This window comes from Halichoerus grypus, chromosome 3 (genome assembly GCF_964656455.1).
Source record: "Halichoerus grypus chromosome 3, mHalGry1.hap1.1, whole genome shotgun sequence".
NCBI lineage: Eukaryota > Metazoa > Chordata > Mammalia > Carnivora > Phocidae > Halichoerus > Halichoerus grypus.
In genome coordinates this window covers 89,438,561-89,456,761 of record NC_135714.1, presented here as the reverse complement: position 1 = coordinate 89,456,761, position 18,201 = coordinate 89,438,561, and the positions used below count along the sequence as shown (strand labels likewise).

The 18,201-nt window shown below is 38.7% G+C and overlaps 1 protein-coding gene across 5 annotated transcripts in view; it reads right to left on the bottom strand.

The window, feature by feature from the left end:
• Positions 1-7,448: 7,448 nt before the first annotated feature.
• The window catches only part of SEC24B (SEC24 homolog B, COPII component), an 88,749-nt gene continuing 77,996 nt past the window's right edge, over positions 7,449-18,201 (bottom strand). For 4 of the 5 annotated variants that reach the window (XM_036098047.2, XM_036098049.2, XM_036098046.2 and 1 more), the window contains 6 exons: positions 17,629-17,804; positions 16,881-17,018; positions 13,380-13,484; positions 12,473-12,565; positions 8,592-8,695; positions 7,449-8,344 (listed from right to left, as the gene is read on the bottom strand). In XM_036098047.2, coding sequence (XP_035953940.2) covers positions 8,230-8,344; positions 8,592-8,695; positions 12,473-12,565; positions 13,380-13,484; positions 16,881-17,018; positions 17,629-17,804 — 731 coding nt within the window. In that variant the 3' untranslated portion in view covers positions 7,449-8,229. Of the gene's footprint in view, positions 8,345-8,591; positions 8,696-12,472; positions 12,566-13,377; positions 13,485-16,880; positions 17,019-17,628; positions 17,805-18,201 lie in introns of those variants that run through there. The other variant, XR_013446431.1, reaches the window with a different exon arrangement.

Sequence of the window (18,201 nt, the reverse complement as noted above, 5' to 3'; positions counted from 1 at the left end):
TGTGAATAGGCTAAGAGGCAATGCGCTCACTTCCAATCTCGATTCTCAGAGCTGTGTGTTCTGGCTATGAGAGAAAAATCTGGGTTGCAGACGTAAAGCATACACTACGTCTTGTGCGACAGTACACCGGCAGTCCCTGTAACTGAGTCTTTCGTAGGGCATTCCACTTTTCTATCAGGCCAACTGCTCTCTGAGGCGACAGGTCGTGGAAGACCAGTGAATTCTCGTTGCCATACTTCTTTTGCCATGGGATGGGTTATCTGATCAGAGGCAATGCTGTGGAGGTCCCATGGTAATGATGAAGGCACTCCGTAAGCCCACAGACGGTGGTGTAGACAGAAACACTGCAGGCAGGGCAGGCAAAGCCATACTCAGGGTATGTATCTATTCTATTGATGACAAATTACTCCATGACGGAAAGGTCCAGTGTCATCATCTTGCTAGTGGCTGGTGGCTTTGTTTCCCAAGAAATGATGCCACACTGAGAAATCAAAGTAGGTCTCAGCTGAAAACAGGTTAGGAATACAGTAGTGGTAGCCATTTATTTAGCCCACGCGTCGCTTCTGTTCTCACAGGTAGGGCAACTTTGCACATGGGCCACTGAGCCAAATACTGGGGTGGCTAAGGAAAAGGCTGACATTCACAGATGGGTCGCTTTGTTCACCTGATTGAGGGGGACAATTTTTGCTGCAGATGCCCTTTGGCGTACATTCATAGGGGATGGATACAAATATCCTCTCACTCTGTGTGAAGTCTATCCACATACCTGTTCTCCAAACCTATTTGTCATCAATTTCCAACCTTGTTCCTTCCAAGTCCCTTACCATTTAACTAGCCAATAGCTACTGCCTGGGAAGCTGTCTAGACCTACATCTCTTGGCCATCTCAGTGTAGACAAATGCACAGCTTGAAATCTGCCCACAAAGAGGATTTCCCTTCACCACTAGACGAGCACTATAGCTGTCCAGTTGGGGCCAGGTTCTGATTTTTTTCTTCCTTGGTTAACCGGCCCTGCGGCCGTAGCTGGGAAGTGAGGGCCAGCCGCAATGCCGCAGGACCAGCCGCCCTGAGTCTGAGCCCCCTGCGCACGCCACCTACCAGCACCAGCGGAGCCTGCTGCCTTACACACGCTCTGCCTTTAACAGCAGACTGCAGCCGGCCACGCCAGCCTTGCTGCCCAGTTCACCCTGGTCGGCTGGGATCACAGGGGCACTGGGTCTCTGGCAGTAGACAGCCCGGCAGCAATCTAGGAGCTGTTCTCAAAAAGAAAAAAAAAAATTTGTTTTGCGGAAGATACAGCTGCTCCCAAGCCCTCGAGAGGTAATTCCCCACTGAGCCTGCGCATGGCATCTGTATTCGCCGTAGACACTCCAGTGGGCTCTGCAGGTCCATCCAGCTGAAGCGGCAGAGCGGCTTGCACGGCTTGCACGGCTTGCACGGCGGCCTGCGTCGGCGTGGAGCCGTCTCCTGCTCTGACTGCGGACACTCGGCCTTACCAGTTACTTGGTAAATGGGTCAGAGCAGCGCCCTGAAGTGTAGGTTATGTCGCTTCCAAGAGCCCCCCAACACCTCAAGTGTTGTACATGGTGTTGTGGAAGGTGACACTTGTCTTCCATTTTGGAGGGAATCTGGCAACAAGCTCCAGCCCACTGAGGCTCCGGAAACCTCAGAGGTGGAGCCCTCCTGAATTGTCATGGGGCTTGCACCCTCCTCCTGGCACGACGCCCATTCTCTCTCGCAGACTTGCCTTCCGTTTCTACCTAGCATTGGATAGTAGGTTTCCTCTTTCTCCCAGACACTTGTTTCTTTACTTTTGTTTCCAGGTTTTCAACTCATTTCATCTCCAAGGTGGAATCATTTAACATTGATTCCATACTTACCGCATGCCTACGATGTGCCAGGCCTGGAGGGGGTGGGTGGGCGCTCAGACGACACAGCTGCCTTCGTTTAAGGGGGGACGTCGAGGACAACGCGGTATGACGGGGCCTATGACAGAGACAGCAGAACGAGGGCTGGGGACTCACGGGGCGGGGATCTAAACTAGGTGGGGGAGTGGTCAGGAAGGGCGGCCAGGAGGTAGCCATCTTCAGGCTGAGTTCTGACAGATGAGTGGGGCTCCGTGAGTAAAGCCAGGACGGGGTCAGGGGGTTTTCCAAGTTAGGGGAGCAGCATGTGCAAAGCCTGGACGTGAACATCAAGGGCAGCTCCTATGATGTACCATCAGTCTTCTTTCCCTTTCAGAGTTCTCCTCCTGGTTCCCACCCATTCTCCAGTCCAATTTTGTTCCCATTCCTTCCCTGAGGATGACCCAAAAGTTGCCGTTATGTTCTACAAAGACAATTTAGCTTCACTACATTTTGGGGAAAAACACCCTTTCAGACCCCTTATTGCTTGGGGACACAACACAGACCTCTGGATCCTAGTTATTAAAGAACGCCGCTTCAAGCTTTGACCCATCTTGCTTCACAACTTATTCCTTCATTTCTGCCTGTTATTTCTCGACTCAGCAAATAATTACTTATCAGTTTCTGATAATTAATAGGAGATAGTCTAGGGGCACAGTATCTTCAAACTACTCAACTTTCAATAGGTAACAGGCATTTCCTATTGTTCCTATGCAAGTCACAGGACGTAAGTCCCGAAGGAGCAAGAGATTTGGAAAGAAACTGGAATATAGAAAAAAAATGCCATAAAAAAACGGAAGTGGCTTTCCAAGCTGGTACAGTGTTCTATGGCTTTCTCATGGGTCATTGTGAAATGACTCCATTGTAAGAAAGGCAAATCAGTTTTCCAGTCATTTAATTAGATAAATGTGTTCCTGTTACATAGCCTGTCCTGGGATAAGGACTCAGGGTCATGTGAGGTGGGATAAGTACCAAAAAACCAAGATACAATTGTGCCTTAAAGTAACTTTCTATGTAATAAAGAATTGAGAGGATTTCATATTATTTCTTTCTAAAGAAAAGATAAGCTTAAGCATGTGATTTAATATTATAAAGCCACAGGCTATTAATTTTTTTTTTTTTTTAAAGATTTTATTTATTTATTTGACAGGGAGAGAGAGGACAAGCAGGGGGAGCGGCAGAGGAAGAAGCAGGCTTCCCGCTGAGCGGGGAGCCCGATGTGGGGCTCGATCCCAGGACTCCTGGATCATGACCTGAGCCGAAGGCAGATGCTTAACGACTGAGCCACCCAGGCGCTCCCAGGCTATTAATTTTATAAGAACCTATTATATTGCGCTTACTCTCCTTCCATTTACCAATTATTTAAATTAGCACATATATACTAGCCGTATCATCAATAAAGTGTTGCAAGCTAGGTAGAGGTTATACATATTTCTGTCTTAGCAATGACAGTATAATCATTTTATGTCTATTGTGTACCAAAAATATACTTAAAAATGTAGTTATAGAAAACTAGAAAATCAGAGTGTAAAAATAAATATATAGACATCACTACACACTCAAATTTATCAACAACCTACATGGCTACCAAACTAAAATAAAGGTATATGAAAAGCAAAAATAGCAGCAAAAACCATGAACATCTCCCAACAGTGATGATACACTCGTAAGGAAATGCCTGAGTCCTGGTTGGAGGGTGGTTTCTGATAGTTGTCAGACAGGCTCTCTGTGGCGCAGTATCTCCACTTTGGGGAGTTTTTGCAAAATTATGAACCTTGCATGGGAACCAAGTTTCTTAGGAGAGCAGTAGAGTCTCAAGTAACTCTAATAACATTGGTTTATTCACAAATGAGTGAATACAAATTTTAGCAATCTTTAACAACTTAGTGGTTACTAATAAGTAATGCTTTTTGGCCTCCAGATGGACATGAAAATCTACGTTAACTATGCATTGTTTACTAATGGAAACTAAAGAAATGGCTTTCACTTTTGGATTAGCTCGTGACCTATCAGAAGGGAATGAATTAATAGCTTCTGTGTCCCCAAGTCACAGGATATTCCTCCCGCAAGCCGTGCACACATACCCTTCCTGCCCACTGGTTTTATGTCAAGTGCCGTGTCTCGTAGGTATTATAAGGCAGAAGTGAAGAGGAGACCCAATTTTCTGGTTGATACAGATTCGATCTCTGAATTCAGAGCTAAAAAATGAGTGAATCATAAGAATTCAGAGCTAAAAAATGAGTGAATCATAAAATACCTACCTTCCACTTTTATTTTTCAGGAGGTCTCTGTCTCATATGGCAAAGCTTAAGTGCTTTTTTCCTCCCTTGAACTCTTCTTTCACTTATCAGTGATTCCATTTAGATAGTATCTGCAGTGTTGTTTTCAGCTTTGTTAGTTTTCTTTTTTTTTCTTTTTTTGGCTTTGAAAGCATTTTTAATGTCTTCAAAAGTTAATTTGAATAGAGGACTCACGGCTTTCTTAGTATTACATGTTGCTAATCAATACATACATGTCATAGCCTCATGAGTTGATCACAATAAATTCCTATCCACAAACAGCTTTCAAAGAGTTTTTTGCACACACATATACACTAATATATAAATAAAAAATAAAATCCTTTCCCACTGATTTGTGGACTACACTTGATTTGTTCAATAGAAGTACTCCATAAAAGTAGCATGTAAACAACAACTCTATAAATTAAATTGTATGTTCCTATTCAACAATGGTTTTAATCGGGGATTAGGAAATTTTTCGTATCACCTGGGATACTCTTTTAAAATACATCTCTCGGGGCGCCTGGGTGGCTCAGTCGGTTAAGCGTCTGCCTTCGGCTCAGGTCATGATCCCAGGGTCCTGGGATGGAGCCCCACATCAGGCTTCTTGCTCAGCGGGAAGCCTGCTTCTCCCTCTCCCACTCCCCCTGCTTGTGTTCCCTCTCTTGCTGTGTCTCTGTCAAATAAATGAATAAAATCTTTAAAATTAAAAAAAAAATACATCTCTCCAGTCAACCTCCTACCCAGGTGGTGAATATGATTTGAGGCAGAATAGATGTATATATCGAACAAGCTCTCCCAGGAAATTCTCTTTCCATTCCCACTACAAAAGTAAGAACCTCTGACTTTAATGACAGCTTCAATCAAAAGGAGCTCACAGAACTCCTGGGAAGCACGCCCGTTCCTATCATCAGCCCCTGCTTCACAAAACAAGTGGCCAGAGACTCATCCCGTGAGGAGGTAAAGAGAACTGATTTTCCATTTCCCATGAGGATTAACCCATCATGTCTCTATTCCTGTCGATGTCACTCTCTACACTTCTAACAAACTTGGCTGGGTTCTGAGAACATGACTTCCTTACAAACCTTTCAAGAGGCGTCTGTTTCTCAAACCAGGTAGGCACCCCTCAGCTCCTCATTTGTGGACATCCAGATTATCCTTTCTCCTTGCCTACCCCAGGTCCTCTGAGCTCATGCCATTATGCCAGACAATATCCTCTGTTCCCTTATTTACAGTCCCCATCTCTCTACAACTACTCTTGTCATTTTTCTTGGAAATTTTATTTATTTTTATTTTAAAAAATTTTATTTATTTATTTATTTGACAGAGAGAGAGACACAGCAAGAGAGGGAACACAAGCAGAGGGAGTGGGAGAGGGAGAAGCACATTCCCCACCGAGCAGGGAGCCCTATGCAGGGCTTGATCCCAGGACCCTGGGATCACGACCTGAGCCGAAGGCAGACGCTTAACCATTGAGCCACCCAGGCGCCCCCTGGAAATTCTAATAGTCAAATGAATGGTCCATCTAAAACCCTGGATTCAAGTTTCGACCTCCTTACCTCCTGTGATCTTTTACACCACCTCAATCACCCACTCCCACAGACAGACCCTACGTCTTGCCATTATCAAAATCTAAACTTCCTTCAAATCTCAATTTCAAGCATCCCATACACTGACACCACTTCTTATCTTTCCAGCTCATTCCTTCTGGTGTCCATATTCTAACAGCCCTTTGACCTCAACAGGACCTACAAACTACTAAGCCCACTTCCTTTTCTCTATCCATCCCCCATTTGTGTGCTTTTCCTTTAAATGAGTCCCTCCCTTGTATGCGTCCTCAATTCCCTGGTACCAACCCTGCTGAGATCCAACCATCCCCACCACGCAGTTGAACGTGGCTAGAGGAAAGAGGCACAGCTAAGCTAAATGGTTTCACTTAAAGTTCATGACTCATATCCTAAGATGGGTCCTCAGTGCTGCCTGACAATCCTACTACTTGCCACTAGTCAATTCAATCGCTCACTCCCCTGGGCAACTATTTTTGAAACCTCTTCTACTTTTCCCCTTTCTCAGCTGGTAACACTGCCGCTTTTTGTACAGAGAAAACGAGCAACCTGAAGGTAATTTCCACATTCGCCTACCACTTCGATGCCTCTTCTTCCAGATACCCATGTGGGTTTACGTCTCTGCTCAGCTGTCACCTTTCCAGAAGGGCCTTCCCTAGTTACTATAAAAAATGGCACTCCTGATTCCCTTATCCAGCTTTATTTTTCTTTGTAGCAGTCATTACTCCTGACATATACTGTCTTTTCCGCAGCCCTCCACCCCATTACTCAAAACTGTAAGCTCTATGAAAGTTTTGTGCCTAGAACAAAGTCTGACAAGTATTAAGTGCCTACAAATATTTATTGAATGAAAAAAAAAATATCCAGACAAAAGATTTTTGTCTTTCTTAAGATAGAAACATGATACTTTTTGTTATAAAAATTACAGTATTTAGTTGTCCTTAAGAGTACTGTAGTTCTTCCTAGTGTTCAGTAAGTCCGCTCTTGCTGGAGGCAGCGTGGTGTAGAGACAAGTACAGTCCTGGGGGTGAGGGTGGGATGGGAGGAGGTGGTGGGTGGGGAGAACATCTGGCTTTTACTATTAGCTCTGTCATTAATTCGTAATGTCATTTAGGGCGAGTCATTTCACCTCTCATTTCCATCAGGGAATGTGAGAGAGTACTTTTATTTTTATCTAAAGAAAAGAGAGCCACCAAACACAAAACCAGTAAAAAAAAAATCACTCACTACACACACCAAGAACCTTTTTCCTTTCAAAGTTAATTGATGGGACTTCTGTAGGTATAAAACAGAATTCCACTCCACAATCTAACAGATCATTAATAGTTTTTATAGTAAATATGCTGTTAGCAAATAAGAGATTTTTTCATTAGAATAAAATCACTCTCAAAATTCAAGATGGTAATCTTAACAGTCAATTAAATAGAATAGTCACATATGTCATGAAAATTTTCTTGCTATGAATGTACAGAAAAAAATGCCTAATTTAACTGAGAAAGACAAATTAAGATTATACCTAGTCAATACTCATATGTATTTTAAAAGTGACACTGGTTTTTTAGAATACAAACAGAACGAGTACTTGGTAATGTCCACAAACTAATAAAAACGAATGGATTCAAATACTACTAAATTCAAGTAGTAAACTCAATATGTGAAAGTAACACCAACCCTCCCCACACAGAAAAAAACACCAAATATTGTCAAGCAAAATATTTTTAATTAGTAGGCTGATCATAAATAAATCCACATAAAAGATTTAACAGAATTACAAAGAGTTTTGTATTTCTTTTGTGGACTCAATTCATAATGCGCATTAGTCAACCTCATTCTCTAACTGTGACAAAAAGGGTTGTCATCCAACAATGCAGCACAGTTTAAGCAATTCATATTTTGTAGTTACATTTTTACATTTTCTTTACAAATGTAACATTTATGTACATTATATATATTTTTTTCTATAGTTCATGTACTGAAATGCTACTGTTTTTACAGGGAAAATATTGAATTCATGAATACAAATCATTCCTTGTTAAAAAGTAATTCATATAAACAAGTAACACGGTACCACTGCCTTTCGGCATCTCTTGTCAGAGTTCAAGTCCAGAAATGTTATATTAATTATCAGAAAAAGGGACTGATCTAATCTGACATTATGACATATCATTCCACAGAGCTACACAAATGTGCTGGCTTGCAACGGACAGAGCACTGTACTGCTGCGCTACTGGAAATGTGTAGAAACCAACTCAAAAGAGCCTCGGTGAAAGAGCATCATCACTACCGTTAATTCAGGCTGAAGAAAATCTGTCCGGTTCCTTCTTCCCCTTTACCTTCTGCCAAAGCCTCAGGGTGCTATGCTATGCATTGTGTCTTGTAACAGCAAATGCCTTCATTTCAAATATCCTATGTGCTTCTCTGACAGATGATGCTTTACCTAGGCTATGGGTCTTTTTCTTCTTATTCAAACTTTATTCTACTTCACTTACAAATCTGCTGCTGAATGTGAAGCAAAAATTCATAATAAGAGAATGCGGCTTCTGTTCGGTCTTCAATCAAATGTTGAAAAAATTCCGTTTTGGCAGGACTCTCATCTCTGAAATAGAAAAAAAGGGTATTTATCTAAAAATGCATGTTATTATAAAGAGTAATTATACATTAAAAAAACTACTAATACGTGGGGGCTTTAGGAAAATGGAACATGGGATATTAATCAATTAACAGCATTCTTCTATTAGAATACATTTTTATAATATTATTTAAAGTTTGCTCTGAAGACAAGCAATTTCACACAGACTGCACAGGATAAAACAATTTCATAATTAAGTTACAGAAGTACTTACTTTACCACGTGAAGAACTGGGCTTAATGGTCTGTTGTCTCTAAGCCAAGTTATAAAGGATCTCGCCCTTTCTGATGAAAGTGTATCTAGCTCTGGAAGATGTGTCTGGTAAAAGTAATATAATCCGGAAATTACTTCCTTTCTCACACACTGTAGCAATATTAGAACTAAATCATGATTCATTTCCGCTAAACCAACTGCCAGCACTCTATTCCCAGACCTAAAGCAGCAACCAAATGGGTGAAATTTAAATTGTTCACAAATCTGTTTATATTTTTCCGGATAAGTTAATAAAACATGTTTTATTCATTCATTCATTCATTCAATTTTAGAGAAAGAGTGTGTGTACTTGTGCAAGCAGGGGGATGGGGAGCAAGGAGGGGCAGAGGGAGAGGGAGATAAAAAAATCTTTTTTTTTTTTTAAAAGATTTTATTTATTTGACAGAGAGAGAGAGAGAGAGAGAGAGATCACAAGCGGGGGGGGGAGGGACAGAGGGAGAGGGAGAAGCAGGCTCCCGGCCGAGCAGGGAGCCCTATGAGGGGCTCGATCCCAGGACCCTGGGATCATGACCTGAGCCGAAGGCAGACGCTTAACCGACTGAGCCACCCAGGTGAATCTTAAGCAGGCTCCACACCCAGTGTGGAGCCCAAGGCAGGGTTTAAAGATTTATTTATTATTATTATATTATATTGTATTATATTATATTATATTTATTTGTTTGACAGGGAGAGACACAGCGAGAGAGGGAACACAAGCAGGGGGAGTGGGAGAGGGAGAAGCAGGCTTCCCGCTGAGCAGGGAGCCCGATGCGGGGCTCGATCCCAGGACCCTGGGATCACGACCTGAGCCGAAGGCAGACGCTTAATGACTGAGCCACCCAGGCGCCCCCCAAGGCGGGTTCAATCTCACAACCCTGAGATCATGACCTGAGCCGAGATCAAGAGTCAGGTGCTTAACTTACTGAGCCACCCAGATGCCCCAACACGTTTAATGATAAGTATGTCACTGATATTTTACCTGCATATTATATTTTTTCTGAGTAAGTCAATAAAACATCCACAGTGATTAGTATGTCACTGGTATTGTACTGTCCTTTTAATTTCATCTAAAGGAAACATGCAAATGAAGGGGGCTATCATTAACTTCTAAATTTACTCAATAGTTATAGATTCCATCCTCTTCTAATAACAGCCATTCTTACAGAATTGTGTGTTTCCTTTAGTCCCTAAAATTTAAGGGCAAGGGACATCCAGATGGCCAACAAGATGCATGAAAAGATGTTTATCATCACTTACCATCAGGGAAATGCAAATCAAAACTACAATGAGATATAAAACAACAACAAAAAACCCCTACAATGAAATGTACCTCACACCTGTCAGAATGGCTGAAATCAACAATACAAGAAACAACAGGTGTTGGCCAGGATGTGGAGAAAGGGGAGCCCTACTGCACTGTTGGAGGGAATGCAAACTGGTGCAGCCACTGAGGAAGGTTTCTCAAAAACGTAAAAATAGAACTACCCTACAACCCAGCAACTGCACTACTAGGTATTTACCCAAAGGATACAAAAACACTAATTCAAAGGGATACAAGCATCCCTGTTTATAGCAGCATTATCTACAATAGCCAAGATATGGCCAAGATATAGAAGCAGTCCAAGTGTCCATTGACTGATGAATGGTTAAAGGAGATCTCTCTCTCTCTCTCTCTCTCTCTCTCTCTCTCACACACACACACACACTTGAATATTACTCAGCCATAAAAAAGAATGAAATCTTGCCATTTCCAACAACATGGATGGAGCTAGAGAGTATAATGCTAAGCAAAATAATCAGAGAAAGACAAATACCACATGATGTCACTCTTCTGTGGAATTTAAGAAACAAAACAAACAAGCAAAAGAGAGAGAGGGAGGGAAACCAAGAAACAGACTTTTAACTATAGAGAACAACTGATGGTTACCAGCGGCGAGGGTGGGGGGAGGTTAAATAGGTGATGGGGGTTAAGGAGTGCACTTGTGATGAGCACAGGGTGATATATGGAAGTGTTGAATCACTATACCGTACATCTGAAATTAATATAACACTGTATGTTAACTAACTGGAATCAAAATTAAAAATTAAAAATTTAAGGGCAAGGAAATTTAAAGAACAGTGTGGATGCGTAAATAAATTTAAAAACTATATGCAAGACTATTTTTAAAAGAGCTGAAGAGTCTATTCTTATATGTTTTTATAAATACATTTTATAAATTTAATAAATAAATATATATATTACAAAATATATATTTTTGTGTATGAATTTATATGAGGTTGTTTCCAAAGCCAAATTAATAGTAAACTAACTCAAGGTATAGAGTATGTAAAAAAAGAAAAAAGAAAGAAAATTAAATAGAAAAGCTTTATTTACTGTTATTTTATTTTGTTTTCTTAATTATGAGTGAGGCTGAACATTGTTTCATATGGCTACTACTGTATTTCCTCCCTGTAAATTGCCTATTCAAATCCTTTGCCCATTTTTCTTTTCCTTTTTTTTCTGAGGGGACCAGGGTGTCTTTTTCTTAAAGATTTGTAAGACAACTTTTTATACTAGAAAAATTAGCCTTTTTTCAGTCCTGAGCTACAGATAATCTTCTGATTTTGTTGTCTGTCTTTTGCTTTATTTTACCACACAGAAATGTTTTGTTTTTTAAGATTTATTAATCTTTTCCATCACTTACAAAGGCCTTACCCATTTTAATATAATAAAAATTATTTTTCTAGTATTCTTTTTCTTTAAATACAATCTTTACCACATCCTATTCTTCATGAATTAGATCCATTTCTGACCTCCATTTTGTTCTGCTGGTATGTTTATTATGCCAGTATCACAGTGTTTAAATAACTACAGTTTAAAATAAAGTTTACAATTTTATTTAGAACTTCTTTTTCATATGCTTTTCCCCTTTGCTGACTTTATTCCCTCTTTTCAAACTTTTCCTTATTAACTTCATTTGCTGAGTCTTAGAATTGAACTCTGGAATTAACGTGTCAAATTAAAAAAAAACAAACAAATCAAACAATAGCAGAATGTGATAAAAAGTACACTGACTTTAAATTAATTTCAGGAGGAAGGACATATTTATAATACCCAACGATAAAGTAGGCCTTTCCTATTATTTAAATATAGAGAACTGTTTTCAGAATCATATTTCTTTGGTATTGGTTAATATACATACAGTAAAGGCCCATTGAAAAAATTATGTTTATTATCAACAAAATAATTTAAATCAGAAGTTAAAGTTGTTGGAAAACAGTTTGGCAGTTCCTCAAAAAGTTAAACACAGAGCTTAACATATGACCCAGCAATTCTACTCCTAGGTATATACCCAAGAGAATTGAAAACGTGTTCACACAAACACTTCCACATAAATTGTTCATACTAAACTATTCACAATAGCCCCAAAGTGAAAACTACCCAATGTCCATGAATGAATGACTAGATTTAAAAATGTAGCATAACCATATAATTATTATTTAGTCATAAAAAAGAATGAAGTATTCATACATGCTACAATACGGATGAACTTTGAAAACATTGTGAGAAGTGAAAAAACAAACACAAAAGGCCACATATTATGTGATTCCATATATACGAAATGGCAAATCCAGAGAGACAGAAGGTAAATTAGTGGTTGCTAGGGGAAAGTAGGAGGGGAGAATTTGGAATACTGGTTCTTTTTGGGGTGATAGAAATGCTTGAAATTAAGATACTGGTGATTGTTGTACCACATTATATACTTTATGATAATTAAAATGGTGAACTATGTGTGAATTTTATCTTACTAAAAATTTTAAACAAACAAGCATACAAAACTTAAAACCAAAAAAGCCACTGACCATTTTCTGTGGTATTGATGCAAAATTAGGATACCCAAGTACATCCTCAATGAAGTTATTGTCACAGCTTTTTCCAATCCAAATGTAAAAAACCTAAAATGAAAAAAACAACAAAATATTAAAACTTCCTAATCTGAAACCTATTATAGATAATTTTCTCAAAATATCAAGCATAAAAGAGGTAAAGTATATGGTCTCAATTAAGTAGGAACAAACATAAAAGTAAAAAGGAAACCTGTAATTGGTACATTTAGGATCTATATCCAGGAATTTAGAGTGGTTCACATCTTCTTAAATTTCAAGAATTCCCATAAAATACATTTTACCATCTTCCTTACTTTTTTTCCCATAAGAAGGTAGTGCTTTAGCCAGGATAACTGACTCACTGTATTTCCTATCCACTTTTTCAATTACTGTCTGAGTATTTTAACTAATGGGCTCTCCCACATCCACCCTTTTCCTGCTCAGAAGGTATCATTTATGAAATTCATCTCAACCATTCTGATACCCTTCACCACCATCCTGCCCAGTGACTTCTCCTAAACTTCTCATCGTTAATGGCATTTTAGACAAAGGATAGAAGTTGAAACTGATAGACTCCTGAGGTCCCTCTGAATTTTATGATTCTAGATGGTAAAATCCTTGAAGACAGAACTTATCTCTTTACTTTTCTATCAAGTATACATAATCCATGACAATAAATAATCCATGATAATAAAATGATATCCAACTAGAAAAGTCTAAAGTAAATTGACCTCTTGTGCCAGGTACCAATTTATTTTATTGCCTCTCCATTCCTAATTTCACCTTTCACTGTCTGATCTATGGTCATAAAGCTGGACCCTGTACGTGTTTCTCCTTTTGCCAGCTGGAACAGTGTTAAACTTTATCAGTAGAGGGTGCTTACAGAGCCACAGTCCATAAGGAAAGCACCTTCTCTTGTCAGTTTTTCTGCAGACAATTTTTGAAGAGGTGGCTGAGGTACGACCCTGTCATTAACATGTATTGCACCCTGAAAAAAAAAAAGAGATGGATTGAGCTTATATAGCTATCATCACAGTCTGGAACATAATGGCTACTAGCTCTTTATGAAATACTGAAAAATGACACAAGAATTTTGTAAGATGCAAAAAATTACTGATAATACATTACCACCTTGACTGTAGAATCAAGACACTCAAATGTATTCAAATTACAAAGATATTAACATGATGGACTGCCTGGGCGGCTCAGTCCGTTAAGCATCTGACCCTTGGTTTCAGCTCAAGTGGTGATCTCAGAGTCATGAGATCGGGCCCTGTGTTGGGCTCTGCATCCGGCACGAGCTAAGCGCTGAGTCTGTTTGAGTTCTCTACCTCTCCCTATCCCTCTGCCCCTCCCCCTGCTTGTGCATGCTCTCTCTCTCTAAAATAAATAAATAAAATCTTTAAAAAACAAAGATAAAAACATGAATATGTAAAATGATCTGTCCACTTCCTTCCCTTCTGGGATCTGGATATGTTAAAAGTATCATTATTGAATCTGCTGCAAAGCAAGCTACTTTTTTACATTTCTCGAATAACAAAATGCAGAAGATTCCAAAGAGTAGTTTTAACTCAAGGAAGAAAAGGCACTACATATTTGCATATTAAAAATAACTGTTGGACACCAGATTTGGTTTCTAATATAATCAAAATTGCACTTGGATCAGAGAGAACATACCTCAACATAATAAGAGCCATATATGAAAAACCCACAGCTAACATCATACTTAATGGTGAAAAACTGAGAGCTTTTCCCCTAAGATTAGGAACAAGACAAGGATGTCGACTCCTACCACTTTTATTCAGCATAGTACTGGAAGTCCTACCCACAGCAATCAGATGGCAACAACAAAAATAAAAGCCACCCAAATCGGTAAGGAAGAAGTAAAACTTTTGCTACTTGCAGATGACACGATACTCTATACAGAAAACCCTAAAGACTCCACCAAAACATTCTAGAACTGATAAATGAATCCACTAAGGTTGCAGGACATAAAATCAATATACAGAAATCCATTGCATTTCTATACACTAATAATGAAGTAGCAGAAAGAGAAATTAAGAAAACAATCCCATTTACAATTGCACCCAAACTAATAAAATACCTAGGAATCAATTAACCAAGGATGTGAAAGACCTGTACTCTGAAAACTCCTGAACACACTAGTGAAAGAAATTGAAGACAACACAAACAAATGGAAAGATATTCCATGTTCATGGACTGGGAGAACAAATATTGTTAAAATGTCCATACTACCCAAAGCAATCTGCAGATTTAATGTAATCCCTATCAAAACAACAACAGTATTTTTCAGAGAAATAAAACAAATAATCCTAAAATGTGTATGGAACCACAGACAACCCCAAATAGCTAAAGCAATCTTGAAAAAACAATCCCAGATTTCAAGATATACTACAAAGCTACAGTAATCAAAATAGTATGGTACTGGCACAAAAACAGACACATAGATCAGTAGAATGGAATAGAGAGCCCAGAAATAAACTCATGATTATTTGATCAATTAATCTTTGACAAAGGAGACAAGAATATGTAATGGGAAAGGACAGGCTCCTCAACAAATGATGTTGAGAAAACTGGACAGCAACATGCAAAAGAATGAAATTGGATCACTTTCATACAATGTACACAAAAATAAACTCAGAATGGATTAAGAACCTAAATATGTGATCTGAAACTGTAAAACTCCTAGAAGAGAGCACAGGCAGTAATTTCTCTGACACTGTCCATAGCAACATCGTTCCAGAAGGTTTCCTAAGGTGAGGGAAATGAAAACAAAAATAAATCATTGGGACTACATCAAAATAAAAAGCTTCTGCATAGCAAAGGAAACAATCAACAAAACAAAAAGACAACCTACTGAATGGGAGAAGACATTTACAAATGATATATCCAATAAGGTTTAATACCCAAAATATATAAAGAACTTATACAATTCAAGAACAAAAATACCCAAATAATCCAATTAAAAAATGGGCAGAAGACATGAACAGACATTTCTCCAAAGACATCCAGATGGCCAACTGACACATGAAAAGATGCTCAACATCACTCATCATCAGGGAAATGCAATTCGAAATCACAATGAGATATACCACCTCACACCTGTCAGAATGGCTAAAATAAACATAAGAAACAACAAATGTTGGCAAGAATGTGGAGGAAAAAGGAACCCTCATGCACTACTGGTGGGAATGCAAACCGGTGCAGCCATTGTGGAAAACTATACGGAGGTCCCTCAAAAAATTAAAAACAGAATTACCATATGATCCATTAATTCCACTACTATGTATTTACCCAAAGAATACAAAAACACTAATTCAAAAAGCTATATGCACCCCTATGTTTACTGGAGCATTATTTACAATAGCCAAAGTATGGAGGCAATCCAAGTATCCATCAACAGATGAATGGATAAAGAAAAAGTGGTATGTGTGTGTGTACACACACACACACACACACACACACACACAGGAATGTTACTCAGCCATAAAAAGGAATGAAATCTTGCCACACCACGGATGGATGTAGATGGTATAATGCTAAGTGAAGTAAGTCAGAGAAAGACAAATACTGTATGATTTTACTCATATGTGGAATTTAAGAAACAAAACAAATGAACACACACACACAAAAAGAGAAAAACCAAAAACCAGACTTAACTATAGAGAACAAACTGGTGGTCACCAGAGGTGGGTGAGGGGTGGGTAAAGAGGATCAAGAATACATTGATCATGGTGAGCACTGAGTAGTGTACAGAATTACTGAAGCACTATATTGTACACCTGAAACTAATATATAACACTATACATTAATTACACTGGAGTTAAAAACAAAAATAGGACATCTGGATGGCTCAATCTTGTAAAGCCTTTGCCTTTGGCTCAGGTCATGATCCAGGAGTCCCAGGATGGAGCCCGGCATCAGGTTCCCTGCTTTTCCCTCTGCCCCTCCCCCCACTTGTGCACACTCCCCCCTTCTAATAAATAAATAAATAAAATATTTAAAAAAAAAAAAACAACAAAAATAAAAATTGTACTCTGATCATAACAGGAACAGTCAGTATCTACAAAATCTAAATGGAGATATCCACTCTACAACTTAGCTTTGTAATAAATATTATAACCAAACCTCAAGGTGAATAACTTCCCATATTTTTGAAAACTCTATAACCACAGATAGTATCTGATAGTCCTATTATTCAACCAAATTCATAGCTAGTGTCCTTATTTAATGTATTATTACTATCATAGGGAAAAAGCAGATGTAAAATATTGTTACGAATACATTAGCACCTTAGCTGTAGAATCAAGACACTCAAATATATTTAAATTAAAAAGTTTCAAATACACTAAAAAAATTATACCTCATCTGTCAATCTGTCTATCCTGTATAAGTTGGGATGAATCATTTTCATTAGATGAACAAGTGGCTGACACTTTATCTGACACATGGCATATACACGATCATCCAGGCGTGTGCTTGTACCGGTTCTAAATGCTTTCTACAAGAAAAAAAAATTACATATTTTTCAAATAAAACATAAACACAGATAAATATCAAAACAAATATATATACCATCACAGTCATGGAAAAAGCATGGCCTTCAAAACAGACTTGGATTAAATTCTCAGCTCTGACATTCAATAGGTAGATATGTGAGCTCGTTATTCAGCTTCTCAAAGTCATATTATCGTGAGAAAAACAGAGAAAAAAATACCTCTCTAGACTGCTGAAAGGATTATGTAAGATGATGCATATATAACAATTATTACAGTGCCTGAGACTTGGAAAGATGTTCGATGGACAGTAAATCCTTTCCTTAGAGTCTCTTTCCAGAAGCTCATATATACTAAGAGTGCGCTATAAGCACACCATTATTCAAGCTGCTCCCACATATTAAAGAGAGCATATGGTTTCACCAGAGTCGTGTGTTTTTATATACTTTAATTTTCTACTGATCTATTGTTTTTCAAAACAGTGCTAAGCTGCAAAATTATCTAAATATTGAAAACCCCAGAAAACGTGGATTTCATTTCTTCATCTATGTATTGAGAATGTATGAAATGTGTATGATACATATATGAAATGTAACAGTGTAGACAGAGAGCTACCTGTTTGAGGAGGGCCAAAACATAGAGGGGAAAGAGCTTGAGGGAGCTGGGTGCTATCAGTGCAGAGTGCTGTAAATTTGAGACCGTTGAGCCATATGCAGACAATGAATCCACCACAGCATTCACTAAGGCATCTCTTGCATCCGATAGGCTTGATGAGATGGATCGATCAACAGCTATAAAGCAATCAAAATGAAAATGTATTTAACCACTAGATTCCAATGAATGCTATAAGGGATAAAATTTAAACGCATTATTTAAGAAACCAACAAAAATTCTGTTTTTAGGATAGAAAATAACATTTCACTTGCCCTTTCATTTTGCAAGTGTCTGCTCATCACACAATTTTTTGCGAAGTACATCTGCATAATTCTCACAAGCAGAACAGATCCAGATTGTTGTGGATCTTTCTGTCTTAGTCTCTTTACATCTAAAACCACTTAATTGCTACTGATATTAGAGAATGTATATCAACCATTTACATCTGAGAAAGCTCTAGGGATGTTGCCATTCCTCCAGTAGAAGTCACATGTAAAAAGTATCACTTTTTTTTCTGCTTAAACAATGTAAGTT